Genomic DNA, 16,544 nt, shown 5'->3' with positions numbered 1-16,544 from the left:
TTAACGTGTTATTTTGTAAAACTATCGCGTTACTTTCTTAAACTAACGCGTTATTTCTTCATTTTATGACAACTATCGCAATTATACGCGAATAAGTATGATCCAATGAAAGTCTGTGTTATTTCCATCTTTTGACATTAGAAGCAAAATAGACTATAATCCACGGAGACCGAGATAGATTTTTGCAAAGAATAAAAAAGACAGTAGATAATTGCATCAGATTGGGAAAATCAGATATTTTTAACAGATATTAGTCCAGAAATAATAAAAACTGTACAAAATACAGGTACAGCATTAAATAACATAAAAAAGCAATTAAATCGCAATGTCTTTTTCAATTATCTATTGGAAAAAAGATAAAGAACTTAAATGAAAGTAATAAAATATCCCTATACAAAAATATTAATATCATCTTGAAACAAAAATTTTACCTAAATCATAAAAGAGGGACGAAAGATATCAAAGGGATTGTCAAACTCATAAATCTAAAACAAACTGACAACGCCATGGCTAAAAATTAAAAAGACAACAGAAAAACAATAGTAAACATGACACAACATAGAAAACTAAAGAATAAACAACACGAACCCCACCAAAAACTAGGGGTGACCCAGGTGCTCCGGAAGGGTAAGCAGATCCTGCTCCACATGTGGCACCCGTCGTGTTGCTTATGTGATTACAAATCCGGTAAATAGTCTAATTCGGTAGGTCACATTCATGACCCGAGAACACAGTTATCTCGTAGTGCATTTCTTCTAAACAATACATGAAAAAAAAATAAAGTCATCCTGCGCTTTCTCAATAATATGTTTACAGTTTGTTGGACTAATTTTGGTACAAATTATATTAAAATTTAGAAAACATCATCAGTTGTTATTCAACATATGAACAATTTTATGATGTTCATTGTGCCTTGAAATCTTTTGACAGCTTCCGAAATCCTCATTTGAAACCCTTTTCAGCTGGATCAAAGCACTACTTTAAAATTGATAACCCAATTATTTTTACAGTGTAATGTCATCCACCTTCTTGCTACTCGAGGCATACAACATGAAGAAATCAGTTTAGAAGGTGTATGAAATCAAGGGACGATAACGTTGTTCCCGGACCACATGCACAATAAGTGAATTGATTATTTATCCCCATATTTAAACGTTTTTCTACCATAACTTTGCTATCACATTATTCATAACCATAAGCATCCTCTTTGACTAGGTTGTACTAGTAACACTTTTTTTTATTTTCACGAAGTCTGCAACATGACATCCGTTCAGATAAGCACACATATATGTACATATTCAAATTGTTTTCATATTGTTTTAGTTCGTAAGACTACATAACAGTAAATATTTTGATTAAAATCAGATTGTGTATCAATCGATCGACAGGAAAACAAGTGATTACACATAGTTTTTAAGCATCAACTTCTTCCGTGCTTCATGCAAAATGTCACACCACTTGTGTTTATCGCTAAATACTTATTCATTTAAATTCAATTCCTAACTATATTAATAGCTCTGACATGATTCATAACTATAAGAACGCTTGTATATGAAGTGTTTCAAGTGGTTGAGTTAAAATCATCCCTTTGAAAAATTTACAGACGCTATCACGCTATGGAATATCTAAAGTGAACACGGACTATCGGCATTAAATGGGAACCAATTGTGCCCCTCTCCTTATCGACTTGTTTCTTTATCATTATAAGGCTGACTTCATACATGAACTTCTTAGAAAGAAATATAAGAGGTTAGCAATATCTCTTAACTTTGCTGTCCGCTATATAGATTATGTTCTTTCACTAAAAAGATCAAAGATTGGTGACTATGTTGAAGGCATCTATACCATCAAACTCGAGATATAGGATACACTAGATAGTTAAGTCTGCCTCATATCTTGACTTACATCTAGAAATGGACAATGAGGGTCGGTCAAAAACAAAACTTTACGACAAAAGAGATGATTTTGGCTTCTCAATTGTGAACTTTCCTTTTCTATGTAGTTACATTTTACCAGCGCCTTTATGCGGAGTATATATCTCCCAATTGATACGATATTCCCGGGATTGTTTTTCCTATCATGATTTCCTTGATAGAGCGTCGATGCTAACAAAGCTTTTAAACCAAGAGATCCAAATGATGAAGTTGAAATTATCCCTTCATAAATTTTACGGACGCCACAAAAAGTAGGTTGACCCTTATGGAATAGCAATTTCACAGATGATTTCAGATATGCTCCTTATGTCGTACCTTCAATCCCCTTCCCTTTTCACAAATGTCACCTACCGAATAGAACTATTTACCGGGTTTGTAAAAACATGAACAACACGACGGGTGCCACATGTGGAGCAGGCTCTGCTTACCCTTCCGGATCACCTGAGATCACACCTAGTTCTTGGTGGGGTTCGTGTTGCTTAGTCTATAGTTTCATATCTTGTGTCTTGTGTACTATTATTTGTCTGTTTGTCTTTTTTTATAGCCATGGCGTTGTTAATTTATTTTCGATCTCTTTTCCAATTGTCGCTAACCGCAATCACATCCTCTGTTCCACAAATGGGACCCACCTAACTAGAACTATTACCAAGTTTGAACTAGCTAGTTCACGGAACTGAGAACCTGCAATCATCTCTAATTACTGTTTGATTCCCTTTGGAGAATTGGAATGCTTTATAAATTAGCTAAAATGGGTGTAGGGAAACATATGTTTGAAATAATAAAACAACAGTTTATTCATACTGAAGCATCTTTAAAATATAATGATAAACATTCTAGATTCTTTGCCATTGACCGAGGAGTAAAACAAGGGGACAGTATTAGTCCCACACTCTTCAATTTATTTATTAATGATATAGTTGAAAATTTTGACCATAAAGGTTCAACACCCTTGAGAATATTAAATTCTGATATAGGAAGTCTTTTGTTTGCTGATGACCTCATAATTTTATCAGAAAGTAAAGAAGGTCTTCAAAATAGCCTAAATAACTTATCAAATTACTGTGAAAAATGGCAATTATGTCTAAATACTAAAAAAACAAAAACAATGATCATTGAACAAAGAACTACAAAACTGGAACCATACATTGTAAGGTTCAATAATGAAAAAATTGATAACGTTACAGAATATAAATTTCTGGGCACTCTGATAAAAAATAACGGAAATTTAAATGCAAGTTTAACAGATTTAGCCAAAAAAGCTAGGAAAGCTCTGTTTTCATTAAAAAAACATGCAGCCTTTTGGGGAAATTTCCCTGTTAATGTATCCTGTAATCTTTTTGATTCTCTTATAAAACCAATTTTAACATATAATGCTGAAATATCATACATGGATACATATCAATCTTATTATAGAGCAAAAGGCAGATTAAAATCTCAAAACAAAGATATAGATAATTTCCAATATTTGGATAAGACTCCCTTTGAAAAGGTTCATGTTAATTTCTGTAAATATATTCTAGGTACTAAAAAAACATCTGCTAATTTAGGCGTTAAAGCTGAACTTGGTAGACAACCAATAGAAAAATATATAAAAACACAAGCAATTCTTTATTGGGCTAGATTAAATACTGAAAACATAAACCCGCTACTAAAAGAAAGTTATACATTAAGTAAACACCTTGATTCACAAGGAGTTTATACTTGGTTCACTTTTATAAAAGACTCAACACAAGAAATGAATATTGATACACAAAAAGTAATGTCCTGTCAAAACATGGAACAAGTTAACAAATTAAAGACTTGGATTAAGAATACTACAAGTAAATTTTATACAGAACTACTGGAAAATAAAATAAATAGTTTGAACGAAAATAACAAACTTTTTCTTTACAAAAATATTAAAGTCAAACAAGACCAAGAATTTTATCTTAAATATCAAAATTTTGAAACTAGACGTTTATTTACAAAAATCAGAATTAGTGACCATAATTTGCTCATTGAAAAGGGCAGATATCTAAAAATACCTCGAGACAATAGAACATGTCCAACTTGTAAAACCTTAGAAGATGAAAATCACTTTCTCCTCCACTGTCAAATTAATAACGTTTTACGTATAAAACTTTTTAATGACATGGCAATAGATAATCCTATGTTTCCAAATCTATCTGATACACAAAAACTAGTAATTCTACTAAATCCTTCTAATATAAACCAAGTGAAAAAAAACAGGTTCCTTTATAAAACAGTCTTTAGAGCTGAGGACAGGGGACTCTTAGTTAGTTTTACTTGTATATATATAGATATGTGTGTGTTCAACTCAGTTATTTTATTGTTGTTGTTACTTTTGTTTATGTCACAAGTATAATGTTACTTATATGACAAATAAAGATTATTATTAAAGCTACACTGAATTAGTATTGTTATTAGTTTACACAACACAATGCTTCGATTCGGCATTCATATGTAAATTATACCACGTGTACTTTCGATCATTTTTTTTTATCTTTGGTTTGATCACAAAAAAAAAATCAAAAAAAATAACATTTACTGTTAAAGACTATGAGGTAAACATAATTTGTGAAAACAAACTGTCTTACCTCATCATTTAAGACCTTTGAACAATTCAACGGAGTAAACGAACAAAAATTTCGAAATTCTACTGTCGGCTGAAAAGTCATGCTATCAGTATCAAAGATCACCATTAATTTCACGGTTCAGTGAAGCTTTAGTAAATAAATAAATACAGTTTAGGTTAAGAAACGTACCGTATTCCGGTATACAATTGTACTCTATAGAACTCTTCTAATGTATTTAATAAATATAACTAACTTTATAGATATACTTTATTGAATATTTTTCCCTAAATATTCAATAACTAATAAATTAATTTAAGTGATACTTAATTGAAGCTGTAGATTGAGTAAATTGTTAACAGCAAAAGTGCAATAAAACTTTGATTAAATTATAAAAAAAAGTAATATATATATATATATATATATATATAGATTGCCTAACAATGTAATTTTAACACACTATTTAGTATGTAAATATAAGAATGTTTATAATATTTACAAAATGATGAAAATAAACGCAATATTTCGCTAGACCAACTAGCTTTATCAAGCGTGCATCTATCCAGGTGAAATCGGATGTAGATGATAAGAAACTTTTGCAGCTCAACGTCTGTGTTGCACTGAACTGCCTTCAAAATAAGAAAATTTTGCAGCTCAATGTATATGACCTCTTGCATTTAGCTGCTTTGAAAATAAGAAAATTTTGCAGCTCAATGTACATGTTGCACTTGGATTTAGCTACCTTAAAAAATACATAATTGGTAGTCGAAGTTAGCAACGTCCATTGGCCAATATTACGGGATAAAAAGGACGATGCTTTGTTTTAAATTATTCTTTATCTTTCCTGTATCTTTTTTCGTCTTTTTCGTTAAGACCATCAGGTTCTAAAGTGTGGAGTTGGTGGATCCAAAAGTTTTCTCTTCTCCTTCTCGCCGTGGTGTCCCATTCGGTGTTGACTTCTATAATTTGGAAAGTGACATTATCAAAAGGATGTTTCGTTGAACGAAGATGTCTTGTGAGAGGACAGTTTTTGTTGGTTTTGTACGATGAACGATGGTTATTGAGCCGAATATTAAATTTGTCCATTGTTTCTCCCACATACTGAATGCCACAAGTGTCACATGTTAATATATAAATTGAGTTCTCCGTTTTACAGTTGGAATTAGAGTAGATGGTATAATTTTGTTTAGTAACGGAGCTGATGAAAGAACTGCTTGTATTGGCAGCTTTACAACACAAACAATTCCTTCGACCACATTGTTTGTAGCAACCGGGCGATGGATTAGGCACTTATATATATATATATATATATATATATATATATATATATATATATAGTCAATTGACAAGAAAGACATTGTGGTCAGGATCAAAAACAACATTTGACCCATTTTTTCTCTCCATTAAATAACATGCATTGTTCTTTCTCACGAAGTCTGCAGCATGACATCCGTGTACATAAGCACACATGTATGTACACTGAATTTCGCTGTTGACATTGACTGTTTTAATTAATCCTTCTAGTCCATCATAACTGTGACCTTCAAATCCACATGTATATGGCAAGTTCACTGAAGTTTAAAAAAAGGAAATAATAAAAATGGTAATTTTTCTCGAAATATTGCAATCGTCAAAATAATGCGACTTGGCAGCAGTCATTTGGTAAACAAAATAACATAGACCGCCTCTAATAGCATAACTCTTAATCGATTTTAATTTTAATCTAACTTTTCCTGCCAATTACTGTACTAAGGCCCTGCGATATTAGATCACTTAATACGGTTCATTTGATAGTAGAAACATTGATCCAGTTCAGACGATTAACGTCATCCTTGTGTTGCGTTTGTGCATATACAAATAACAATAAAGTTTAAGACATAGTATATAAATTGGATATTTGAGAAGACAGTTAAACAAATCGTATAGATATCAAATGTACCAAGTGTGTTCCGTCTTAATAAGACTCATCGGTGACGCTCAGATCACAATATTTAGAAAGCCAAAACAAGTACGAAGAAGAGCATTGAGGACCCTAAATTCCAAAAAGTTGTGCGAAGGTAATATGCCTTGGATAAAAAAAAATCCAGTTAGAATTTCGAATATTTCATATTTTATAAAAATTACCATATAATTGATATTCATGTCAACACCTGTAAAATGTCAAGTGCTGACTACTTGGCGGTGATACCTTCGGGGACGAAAACTTGCTCTGATAAAATCCACATATCCCTTCGTATATGTAGGCAATATTAAACTGTCTCGTAATCGTAAAACAAAACATTATTCCATACCAAAACTCTCAATAGATCAACTATTGTTCAAATTAAATCGCTTTGTAAGTGTAAACTTTAATACAATAATAGTCAAGTAGAGGTAGATGATACCAAGGGAATATTCAGACTCATACGTTGTATACTGAAAATATCATGGCAACACAAACAAGATTCCAAAAGACCTTGTCTACAAAACTAGCATAGAAAACTAAAGATTGAATAGCACGAACCCATTCAAATCTCGGGATGGATTCAGGTTCTCCAGCAAGGTAAGCAAATCCTGCTCCACATGTTACACTCGGGGTACAAAACCGGTGATAGGTCTTTTTGAGCCATTGCATATCACATTTCGGAGACAAGTGTTGTCGACAATGTTCAGTTTACCAGTAATAATGTGACTCCTTACTAGATTATATATGAATGGGGAATTAGCAAAGGTGCAACCATGAGTTTAGACTCGAAGTCGTCAATATTGAGTTCCTTTCAAAATTGTATGTAATGGAAAGTAAAGTTGCAATGTTTAGTTATTGTCCCCTGCTAAAACTTTCGTATAACAATTCCAAATTCATTTCGTAGTTAATAACAAATTTAGTACCCCCGAAATCTATTCAGAATCAAAAGTTGCATCAGATGATCTTGTGCAATTTAAGAAAATTGAAATCAATTCACTCGAATAATAATTATCTAACTTTTTGTTGTAGTGGGGTATAAGTTATATGCTGAGCGGATTTAAAAATTGATTATAAAAAGTTAAATAACAAATCTACCGAACTAAGAGGGAAATTCAAAATGGAAAATCCCAAATGACAAAATCAAATGATCAAGCACATCAAACGAATAGGAAACAATTGTCATATTAATGACTTTGTACACACAGTTTCTGATGTAGAACATGGTGGATTAAACCTGATTTGTTACCTAGCCAAATCTCTCACATCCTAATCACACATCAATTCCCTGATTACATATAACCAGTGATTAGATATATTGAGAATCTAATCTGCTGGATTTGTTTATCGCCCATAATATTTATTGTCCAGTTTGTATAGCCCTTTTTAAAGTATATAAACAAATTAATTTACCTGAATTTAAATCCTGCTCAAAAAGTCCATGAACCTCTACTTCACATAGGCCTAAACCATTCTCTCCTTTTGGCTGCTGTATGCGAACATACCTTCCGGTGGCCCCGTTAGAACAGGTAGCATTCAGATAGATTGTAGCCTCCTGTCTGTGGTGGCACAGTATAGTGACTCCTTCAAACCAATTGGTTGCGTTTTTACATGGCTTAATGACGTCAATGTTGAAATTTGAGAGTCTCTCAGCTAAAATACATACCAAATATAACTAATAATATACCACTTACCGTAGTCATAATGTCGCCAACAAGTCGTTTGTACTCGTAATTTTCCTTTTTAGACGGCGATGTTACTTTGACACAATAACAATCAAAACCAAGGAGTAAACAAAGACTCGTAAAACCAAAAGACATTTATGCTGACATGAATTATCATTGATATGGTTATATTTATAAATTAACTGTTTACAAAATTTTGAATTTTTGAAATTCTAAGGCTTTTCTACTTCAGGCATAGATTACCTTAGCTGTATTTGGCAAAACGTTTAAGAATTTTGATCGTCAATGCTCTTTAACTTCGGACTTTATTTGGCCTTTTTAACTTTTTTAGATTCGAGCGTCACTGGTGAGTCTTTTGTAGACGAAACGCGCGTTATTTACATCAACAGTTATAAATAATAAATAAGAAACATGACGAACTCCACTAAAAACCGGGAGTGAAATCAGGTGCTCCGGAAGGGTAAGCATTTCCTGCTCCGTATACGGCACCTGTCGTGTTTGACTCATTGACATGGAGTTTGCAGAGTTCAATAATAGAATGATGGAATAGCTCCATAGGCGGAATCATCGATCTAAGAATTCTTATTCAAAATGAAGTGATGATCTTCCGTATCTATTCTGATCATGGACCAGTATAAAAACTGTGCATGTCAGACGTACGCTCCGTCAACTAAAGTCTCACCATTCACGCTTGAATAAAAAAGTTCAAAATCCAAAATAAAGTAAAAAGTTGTAGAGTATTAAGAACCCAAAAATCCGAAAGGATTGGTCATATGCAGCTACGATATTAATTGGGAGTTTCATACACAAAAAGTGGATGGTGAACTTTCCGTCTCGTGAACTTATGATTAATGAAATTAACATGTTAATATTCATGACCTATGACTAGTTTTCCAAGGAGATACTTTATCCTCTTCAAAACATCATTCATTACATTTTGTAACGAAAATGTGTCACATAGAATAAGAAAGTAAAATATATATTATTGATAACTTACAACAACAGTCAGATCTTCCAAAAATTACAACATGACTTATAGTATAAATTGCTCCAAAATCTACTGCCCACCAATGGGGTTGATTGGAAGATATAGCTGTGTGTGAACACCTGGTCAGCATCATATCTTGTTCATAATTTCCATCTACTGCATTTTCAGATTTAGTATTTCCTTCAGTGTATGTGGACGACTGCGTTGTTTGTTTGTGCTGAGCGACATTCAATGCAACTGCAAAATAAAATTACATAAACAAATAATAAAAGTAATTGTTCTTATATCACAAAAACACAACCGGTGAGCATTTAGGTCTGACTGACTCTTTCATAATCTGATGCGTAAATACAAAAGTTTCTCAAAATTCTAAGCTGGCATTTAATGCAGAACTGGAGTCAATTACGTCCCAAAGAAATTACATGTAATACATTTAATTACATTTTTTAAAATGAAATTAAACACATCACAACTACATCGATTTGGAAATGTTGTTAATTGCCAATGTAGTTAAGTACACTTCATTTACTTTTGTCCAAAACAAATGTAAGAGCTATATATTGTTCAGAATAAAAACCATAAAATATGTTAAACATGCTAGACAGTAAAGATATTTGTAGAAGACTTGTTGGAACAGAACTTTCTTACTCATAGTCTATTTCGTTGCAACGTTTTAAAATAACATGCAGTATGCAATAACTTAAAATACCCTGATCAGTATGTGTAGATTGTTTCTACGAGCAGATGTACACCTATTGTTATTCATTTAGTCTTTTAATCTATTTATACATTTTCCATACATTGATCTTCCGAAAGACAAACTAGAAAATTTGAAAGTAAAATAAATTAGTACTAGAAAAACAGGAGGTCATTTCAAGCTCAGACATTTGATGTTTGGTCTTTGATTATCGCATTCTGAGTTTTTGGTTTTTTTTTGTAAATTTTGGGTTTCATTGTTTGGTGCCATTGTAACAGCAGTATTGTCTATGGTAAATGTAGACATTGTGAGCACTGACAATTATGTGTCTCAGACCGGTTGTATTATGTGGAGCAAAGCCTCAGATCACTTTCACCCTCAATTTCATTCTTATCGTCTAAATCAGACCACGAACCCTCAAGACGAAATTTTGGATTTCGTCCATTTTCGAAAGCATCATTGCAGCAGACGTCAATAATGCATTTTTGAGATTTTAAAGATAGAAATCAAAAGAATGGAAGGCAAAATATTTTAAAATTATTTAATATTGCTCTAAAACAAATAATAAAATACACAAACAGAACGTAAATGCATAGTTCACAGAAGGTAAAACAATACGTCATTGGAATGCAAATGCAATACACGTTCTGTCACGAAAGTTCATACAGAAACATTAAACAACAGTAGTCCGGCAGTAGACGGAGCTTAAAGCGATATAGGTATAGTATACAAATATAGGCTAGCGATATATGTTTGGCTGTGTATGTATAGTACGACACGCAATTGCAGGACAAAATGTCATATTTAGAGTAATTTCTATATAAAAAGGAACATGGTTGTATATTTAATCACCCCAGAAAACGCATTCTTAACTGAATATAAGGAGTCATTTTGTAGCACTTGTGTTAAAATGAACTATCAATGGTATTTTCTCACATTTATAAATAAACTGTGTACCAAGCTTTAAAGGATGGTAATACTAAGGATTTTCCATCCCTCGGATAAATTACAGCCATGTTCAATTGTTCTTAAAGATATTTTGGATGTTGATGGCTCTGAACAACACTGTCGCATTTCGAAATTTGATACCAAAGGCTAGCTTTATTCATTACCCCTTTCAAAATTTCATTCTCTGTTTAATTTATGTTTGGAAACCACTGTTACAAACCCTCATTCAAACCAATACAAACTTACAGATATAATTTCGGATATTGCATGTCAAAGACTTTTCAAACCAGTCCGGATTGGAACAGATGATGAAGAGAAAAGGTTTTTTCTTAATCTTTCCTTTGCCAAAAAAGGTCTCGATGGCGTCAACTTAGGCAATATCCTTCATTAATTAGTTCAATCGAAAAAACGTCCTTATTACAAAGATCAGTCTGTACCAAAAATTTCTTATACCTATACCAAAACTATTGCATGTAATATTTTCAATTACAAAACGTCTTGCAGGATCTCAAAATTGACAACTTCAAGTCTAAACCTCCCGATTGCACTTGTGCTAGTTCCCAATTCACATATAATCCGGCTGGCCACGTTATAACCGGTGATCTCAACATTGTAAATAACACTTCCCTGCGAAATGTGTTATCGAAAGGTCCCAAATATCGTGAGCCTAAATCCATCAATTAGAAATACAACTTTACAATTTTAATGGATTCAGTCGAGGATTATGCCAGGCAATAAACTAAACGCGAGAAGGAAGACGTAGACACTCTTTCTGGATTAAGGCGATGAGAACGTTGATACAAATCAGAATTAAGAAACTGAATGGGTCTATCAATGCCTATGCTACGTCAATCTTTAAAGACCGAAATGTTGCAAAACACTTATCCTACCTCCATGACAAATATGTTGGTGTTCCCGCAGATAAAGCCCCAGACAACATCGTTTTTGTGTGTAAATCTCATCACATTAACTGCTTGATAAACGAATTAGGTATTGACAATTCACTTGAAAACTCAACATATACCCTCACGACAATTACCAAAGAGTAAATCCGGGATAATCATAGGTCTGTTCTATGTTCCTTTGGAATTTCAACCAAAGATGAAGAACTGGATCTTTCATCACTGTACTGGATACATAAACTACATAAGTGTCCTTACAAACAACGGTATATTGATAGGTCTTCCAAATGCTCCACGAAACCTCTTTCTAAATTATTAACAGCTTTTTTATCTGCAACCAAAGACGGGCTTCAAAGTTATTGTGAAACTGCCTATTCTAGAGGTGGCGTGAATCAGATGTGGATACTTAAAAATTCCAAAAATCTTTTAGAGTACACTTGTACATACAATCTACCTCTCTTTCATCTTGCAATAGTATTAAAACATTTGACTTTTCTACACTTTACACAGGTGTTCCACATTCCAAACTAAAAGACAAATTGAAAGAGTCGGTTTTGCTTTGTTTCATAAAAAAGCATGGTCAACGTAGATAAAAGTATATTGTCTTATCACTTAGGGAGGGATAAATCCTTCTTTGTAAAGGATCACTCTGATTCAAACAAAAAATTCTCTGAAACTGTGACATTATCAAGATGCTTGATTTTTTGATTGACAACATATTTGTTACGTTCGGAGACGTGTTTTTCAACAGACCGTTGGCATTCCAATGGGAACCAATTGGGCCCCTCTTCTTGCCGACTTGTTTCTTTATCATTATGAGGCTGACTTCATACAGGAACTTCTTAGGAAGAAAGATAAGAAGTTGGCAACATCCTTTAACTCTACTTTCCGCTATATAGATGACGTTCTTTCACTAAATAATTCAAAACTCGGTGACTATGTTGAACGCATCTATCCCATTGAACTAGAGATAAAGGATACAACAGATACAGTTAAGTCGGCCTCATATCTTGACTTACATCTAGAAATTGAAAATGAAGGTCGGTTGAAAACACAACTTTACGACAAAAGAGATGATTTCAGCTTTCCAATTGTGAACTTTCCATTTCTAAGTATCAAGACTCCAGCAGCACCTGCATACAGGGTATATATCTTCCAATTGATACGATATTCCCCTGCTTTCGATTTCCTATCATGATTTTCTTGATAGAGGGTTGCTGCCCACAAGGAAACCATTAAACTAAGAGTTCCAAATGGTTGAAATCATCCCTTCGTAAATTTTACAGACGCCATCACGAGTTGGTTGACCGTTATAGAATAACTGTTTCACCAATGATATCGGATGTGTTCTTAACGTCGTAACTTCAATATCCTTCCCTTTCATGAATGTGACCTACCGAATTAGACTATTTACTGGATTGGTTATAACATAAGCAACACGACGGCGTCACATGTGGAGCAGGATCTGCCTACCCTTCGTGAGCACCTGATATCACCCCTAGTTTTTGATGGGGTTCGTGTTGCTTATTCTTTAGTTTTCTATTGTTTGTCTGTTTGTCTTTTTCATTTTCACCCAAGCGTTGTCAGTTTATTTTAGATTTATGAGTTTGACTGTCCCTTTGGTCTCTTTCGTTCCTCTTTTACCTGGGATGTATTTTGCAAACATTTCGGACTTTGTGGTCTGCAATGCTCTTCAACTTTGTTTGACTTTTCAATTGATATATTTCTAGCATCAATGAAGGAACTTTATTGTCAAAATATTCATACGGTGCACCGTTAAACTACTACTGGGTCAAATCTCTGTTGTAGGACTGTCATTCCAGGAGATTATCACCAGCCCAGTAAACATGACTTCGGAACTGTCATGACACTGCAGGTATTGCGCGGTTAAAATATTCTGTTAAAATATTTGAGCAACTATTTTACTTTAAGGTATCCAGCTCTCCTTTTCAAAGCTCTAATTGTCCGGCTGTGGCTATACCTTTTGTCCTTATTGTTTTATAAAATCTTCATGTGCTCAAAACGTGTATGATTGTAAATATGTTGACCTTGCGCATCACCAAATAAGACATTTATTGTCGAAATGCTGAACTGGTGAAAAAATACTGGAACTGTACGCTTGTACATAATCACAATTATGGTTATTTCTGTTTCTTTGTTCTTGTTTTCTGTCTAGTTGGTATTCTCTCAGCCAAACATTTTTGTCGCATTGAACTTTTTATTGTCAGTCCGTTCATACATTCACGCTTGATACAATCTCTACTATTCAATCATTAGCACGTTAATTTTCTATAATTGTAAATAGATATCAAAGGTACCATGTTCTCCATCTGTTGTGTACGGGAAGTTTATCGAAGATGCATATATGTCCTTAAATCAATGTTGTGTTTTATGTTGATGACTAAAACGGATATACAATTTGAGTATCAATAAATGTCAATAAACAACTGCTGAAATCTACTGAAAAACACAGTGTTGTTGTCTGGGTGCTAGAAGATGCCTCAGAAAAAAACCATATAGGCTATCTAAGGGTCAATACGGGCATTTGTCAAAATATTTGAGAAAAAGAAGAAATATCTTGCTTTTTGTTATCAAAGGTACCAGGATTATAATTCAATACGCCAGACGCGCGTTTCGTCTTCATATGACTCATCAGTGACCAAATAATTGATATGCATGTCAACACCGAAGTGCTGACTACTGGACTGGTGATACCATCGGGGACGAAATGTCCACCAGCAGTGGCATCGACCCAGTGGTGTAAATAGATATCAAAGGTACCAGGAGTATAATTTAATACGCAAGACGCGCGTTTCGTCTACATAAGACTCATCAGTGACGCTCAGATGAAAATAGTTATGAAGCGAAACTATTACGAAGTTGAAGAGCATTGAGAACCCAAACTTCTAACAAATTGTGCCAAATACGGCGAAGGAAATATATTCCTGGGATCAGAAATCCTTAGTTATTCGAAAAATTCAAAGTTTTGTAACAGGAAATCTAGAAAAAATTACCATATAATTGATATACATGTCAACACCGAAGTTCTGACTACTGGGCTGGTGATACCCTCGGGGACGAAACGTCCACCAGCAGTGATACCCTTTTTGACAGTTCTGGTTAGTTTTATATAAGCAGTGAGTAAGAGACACTTAACCATTTTATGTGAAAAGGGGAAATTGCATACTAGACTTAAAATTCGAACACTGAACGACAAAAGGAGCTGTGTGTAGAAATTGTTTAAATTGTTACCATCCAAATACATTTCTAATGTTATAGCTGTATACCTCCCTGGAACATTCTAATTAACCGTGTATATATAATGTAGCTAGATCAGAGAAAGCCAGAGCAAAACAAAATTAAAGAAACAATTGATATGCGGCAAAAATTTGAACTTTTCAAATTAGTTACATGTACTAGGCAAATTCAAACGAACCTAATCTTAATGTAACCACTCAACGAATAGACCGGGAAGACTGCCAATACAATGTAAAACATCGAGACAATCCTAACTTTCTTAAAATTGTAAATCAAATAGTACAAAAATGTCTACTTTATCATATTATTGTCAATTGTCGAATCTACACAGACAAACGTGTATATTGTTATATTCATGAAAAGACAATATTTCTTTCTTTTGAATTTTCATGTGAAAAGGGCAGACCGGTATAATCAAAGATTGTGAAAATACATTTTGAGAAATTTTAACATGTTAAGGACTTCTGGGAAGATTTCTAATCAGTAGAAAAAGATGTTAGACTAAAAATAATTCGATTTTTATCAATGCAAAACTACATAAACTGGGAGAATATATATAAATATGTTCATTTGACGGAATGATTTAGTATGTACATGATTTATTTCCATTTTTTAACAGTATGCTGCTAACATTCGCATATTTTAGCAGTTTCGCAAGGTTTTTTTTATCAATTGTCTCGATAAAAATCTGCACGTAACACATCGTGTATTTTCATGTACATTTCTAATGACACATTCTTTTTTTAAAATGTACAAATTTGTTTTAGAAATGACTTTTAATAAAATTCGGTAAAAGCATTGTTTTATTATTAATTTTCTAGACTCTATCATCATAAGACGCAATTTTATTTTCACTACATTAACTGAAAAAAAACATTTAAAATATACTCTGTGAGTGCATAGAAAGAGCAGTGTAAATTTGATTGAGTATAAAAAAGGTTGCAGATAAACTTACCACAAATGTTTGCGACAAAATGACAAGTTGTCCACAGTATCAAAACTGATTTCACAGCGAGTTTTGAATTGCACTCTTGCATCATCGGCGGTCTGACGGTTCAGAGAAAACTCAGCTAATAATACTGTTAAAAATGTTCGCGCTGTGGAAAATCAACTTTAAAATCGTAGGATGAAAGCCATGTATAGATTCACCTGAGAATGCATGTTTCAAAAGAATATATAAAAACAAGGAAATGTGGTATAGTTGCCAATAAAACAACTATCCATCGGAGACCAATAGATGATCGATGTTAATAGTAACTATGATTAAAACATTTAAAACAACTCACGAACCGACTTATACTTTGTGATTATCATAAAACAAATAAAAGTAATCTAATAATATGAAGTAACATTATGCTTCGTGTGTGTCCTTCTCATAGTTGTTTTTAGTGATAAATTATTAATCTGGCAGAAAATATCAGAACAAGTATCGAACTTGTTTTGAATGAAATATATTAATAATCCATACAATCGTTCTTTTAAACACACATGTTTGTAGAGCTTAAAGTAGTTTGTTTCAATAATTCATGTCTGCACCTAGTTATGAATAGATAGTTGCACATCATTATTTACAAAATACAATTTCTCCCTGTATTTGTCTTTGTTATATTTTTAGTC

The 16,544-nt window shown here is 33.2% G+C and overlaps 1 protein-coding gene across 1 annotated transcript; it reads right to left on the bottom strand.

Annotated features, from left to right (window-relative positions):
• Positions 1-5,845: 5,845 nt before the first annotated feature.
• Positions 5,846-16,178, bottom strand: LOC139490124 (fucolectin-like). The gene is made up of 4 exons (XM_071276975.1): positions 15,883-16,178; positions 9,132-9,359; positions 7,863-8,102; positions 5,846-6,078 (listed from the first exon to the last, which is right to left on the bottom strand). Exons 1-4 carry the CDS (start codon positions 15,965-15,967, stop codon positions 5,846-5,848), a joined length of 786 nt encoding a protein of 261 aa, XP_071133076.1. The 5' UTR covers positions 15,968-16,178.
• Between the last annotated feature and the right edge of the window lie 366 nt (positions 16,179-16,544).

The sequence above is a fragment of the Mytilus edulis genome, chromosome 9, assembly GCF_963676685.1.
Source record: "Mytilus edulis chromosome 9, xbMytEdul2.2, whole genome shotgun sequence".
Lineage (NCBI taxonomy): Eukaryota > Metazoa > Mollusca > Bivalvia > Mytilida > Mytilidae > Mytilus > Mytilus edulis.
The sequence above is the reverse complement of the archived record's forward strand: the minus strand, read 5'-3'. Positions and strand labels throughout refer to the sequence as shown.

What these genes read in the sequence shown, in the direction of transcription:
- LOC139490124 (XM_071276975.1), bottom strand. Translation starts at nt 15,967, where the DNA reads ATGATGCAAGAGTGCAATTCAAAACTCGCTGTGAAATCAGTTTTGATA. An exon ending in TTTTGTCGCAAACATTTGTG is followed by an intron (nt 9,360 to 15,882) that starts GTAAGTTTATCT and finishes TTTATTTTGCAG; the next exon opens with TTGCATTGAATGTCGCTCAG. An exon ending in TGAGCAGGATTTAAATTCAG is followed by an intron (nt 6,079 to 7,862) that starts GTAAATTAATTT and finishes TTTAAACTTCAG; the next exon opens with TGAACTTGCCATATACATGT.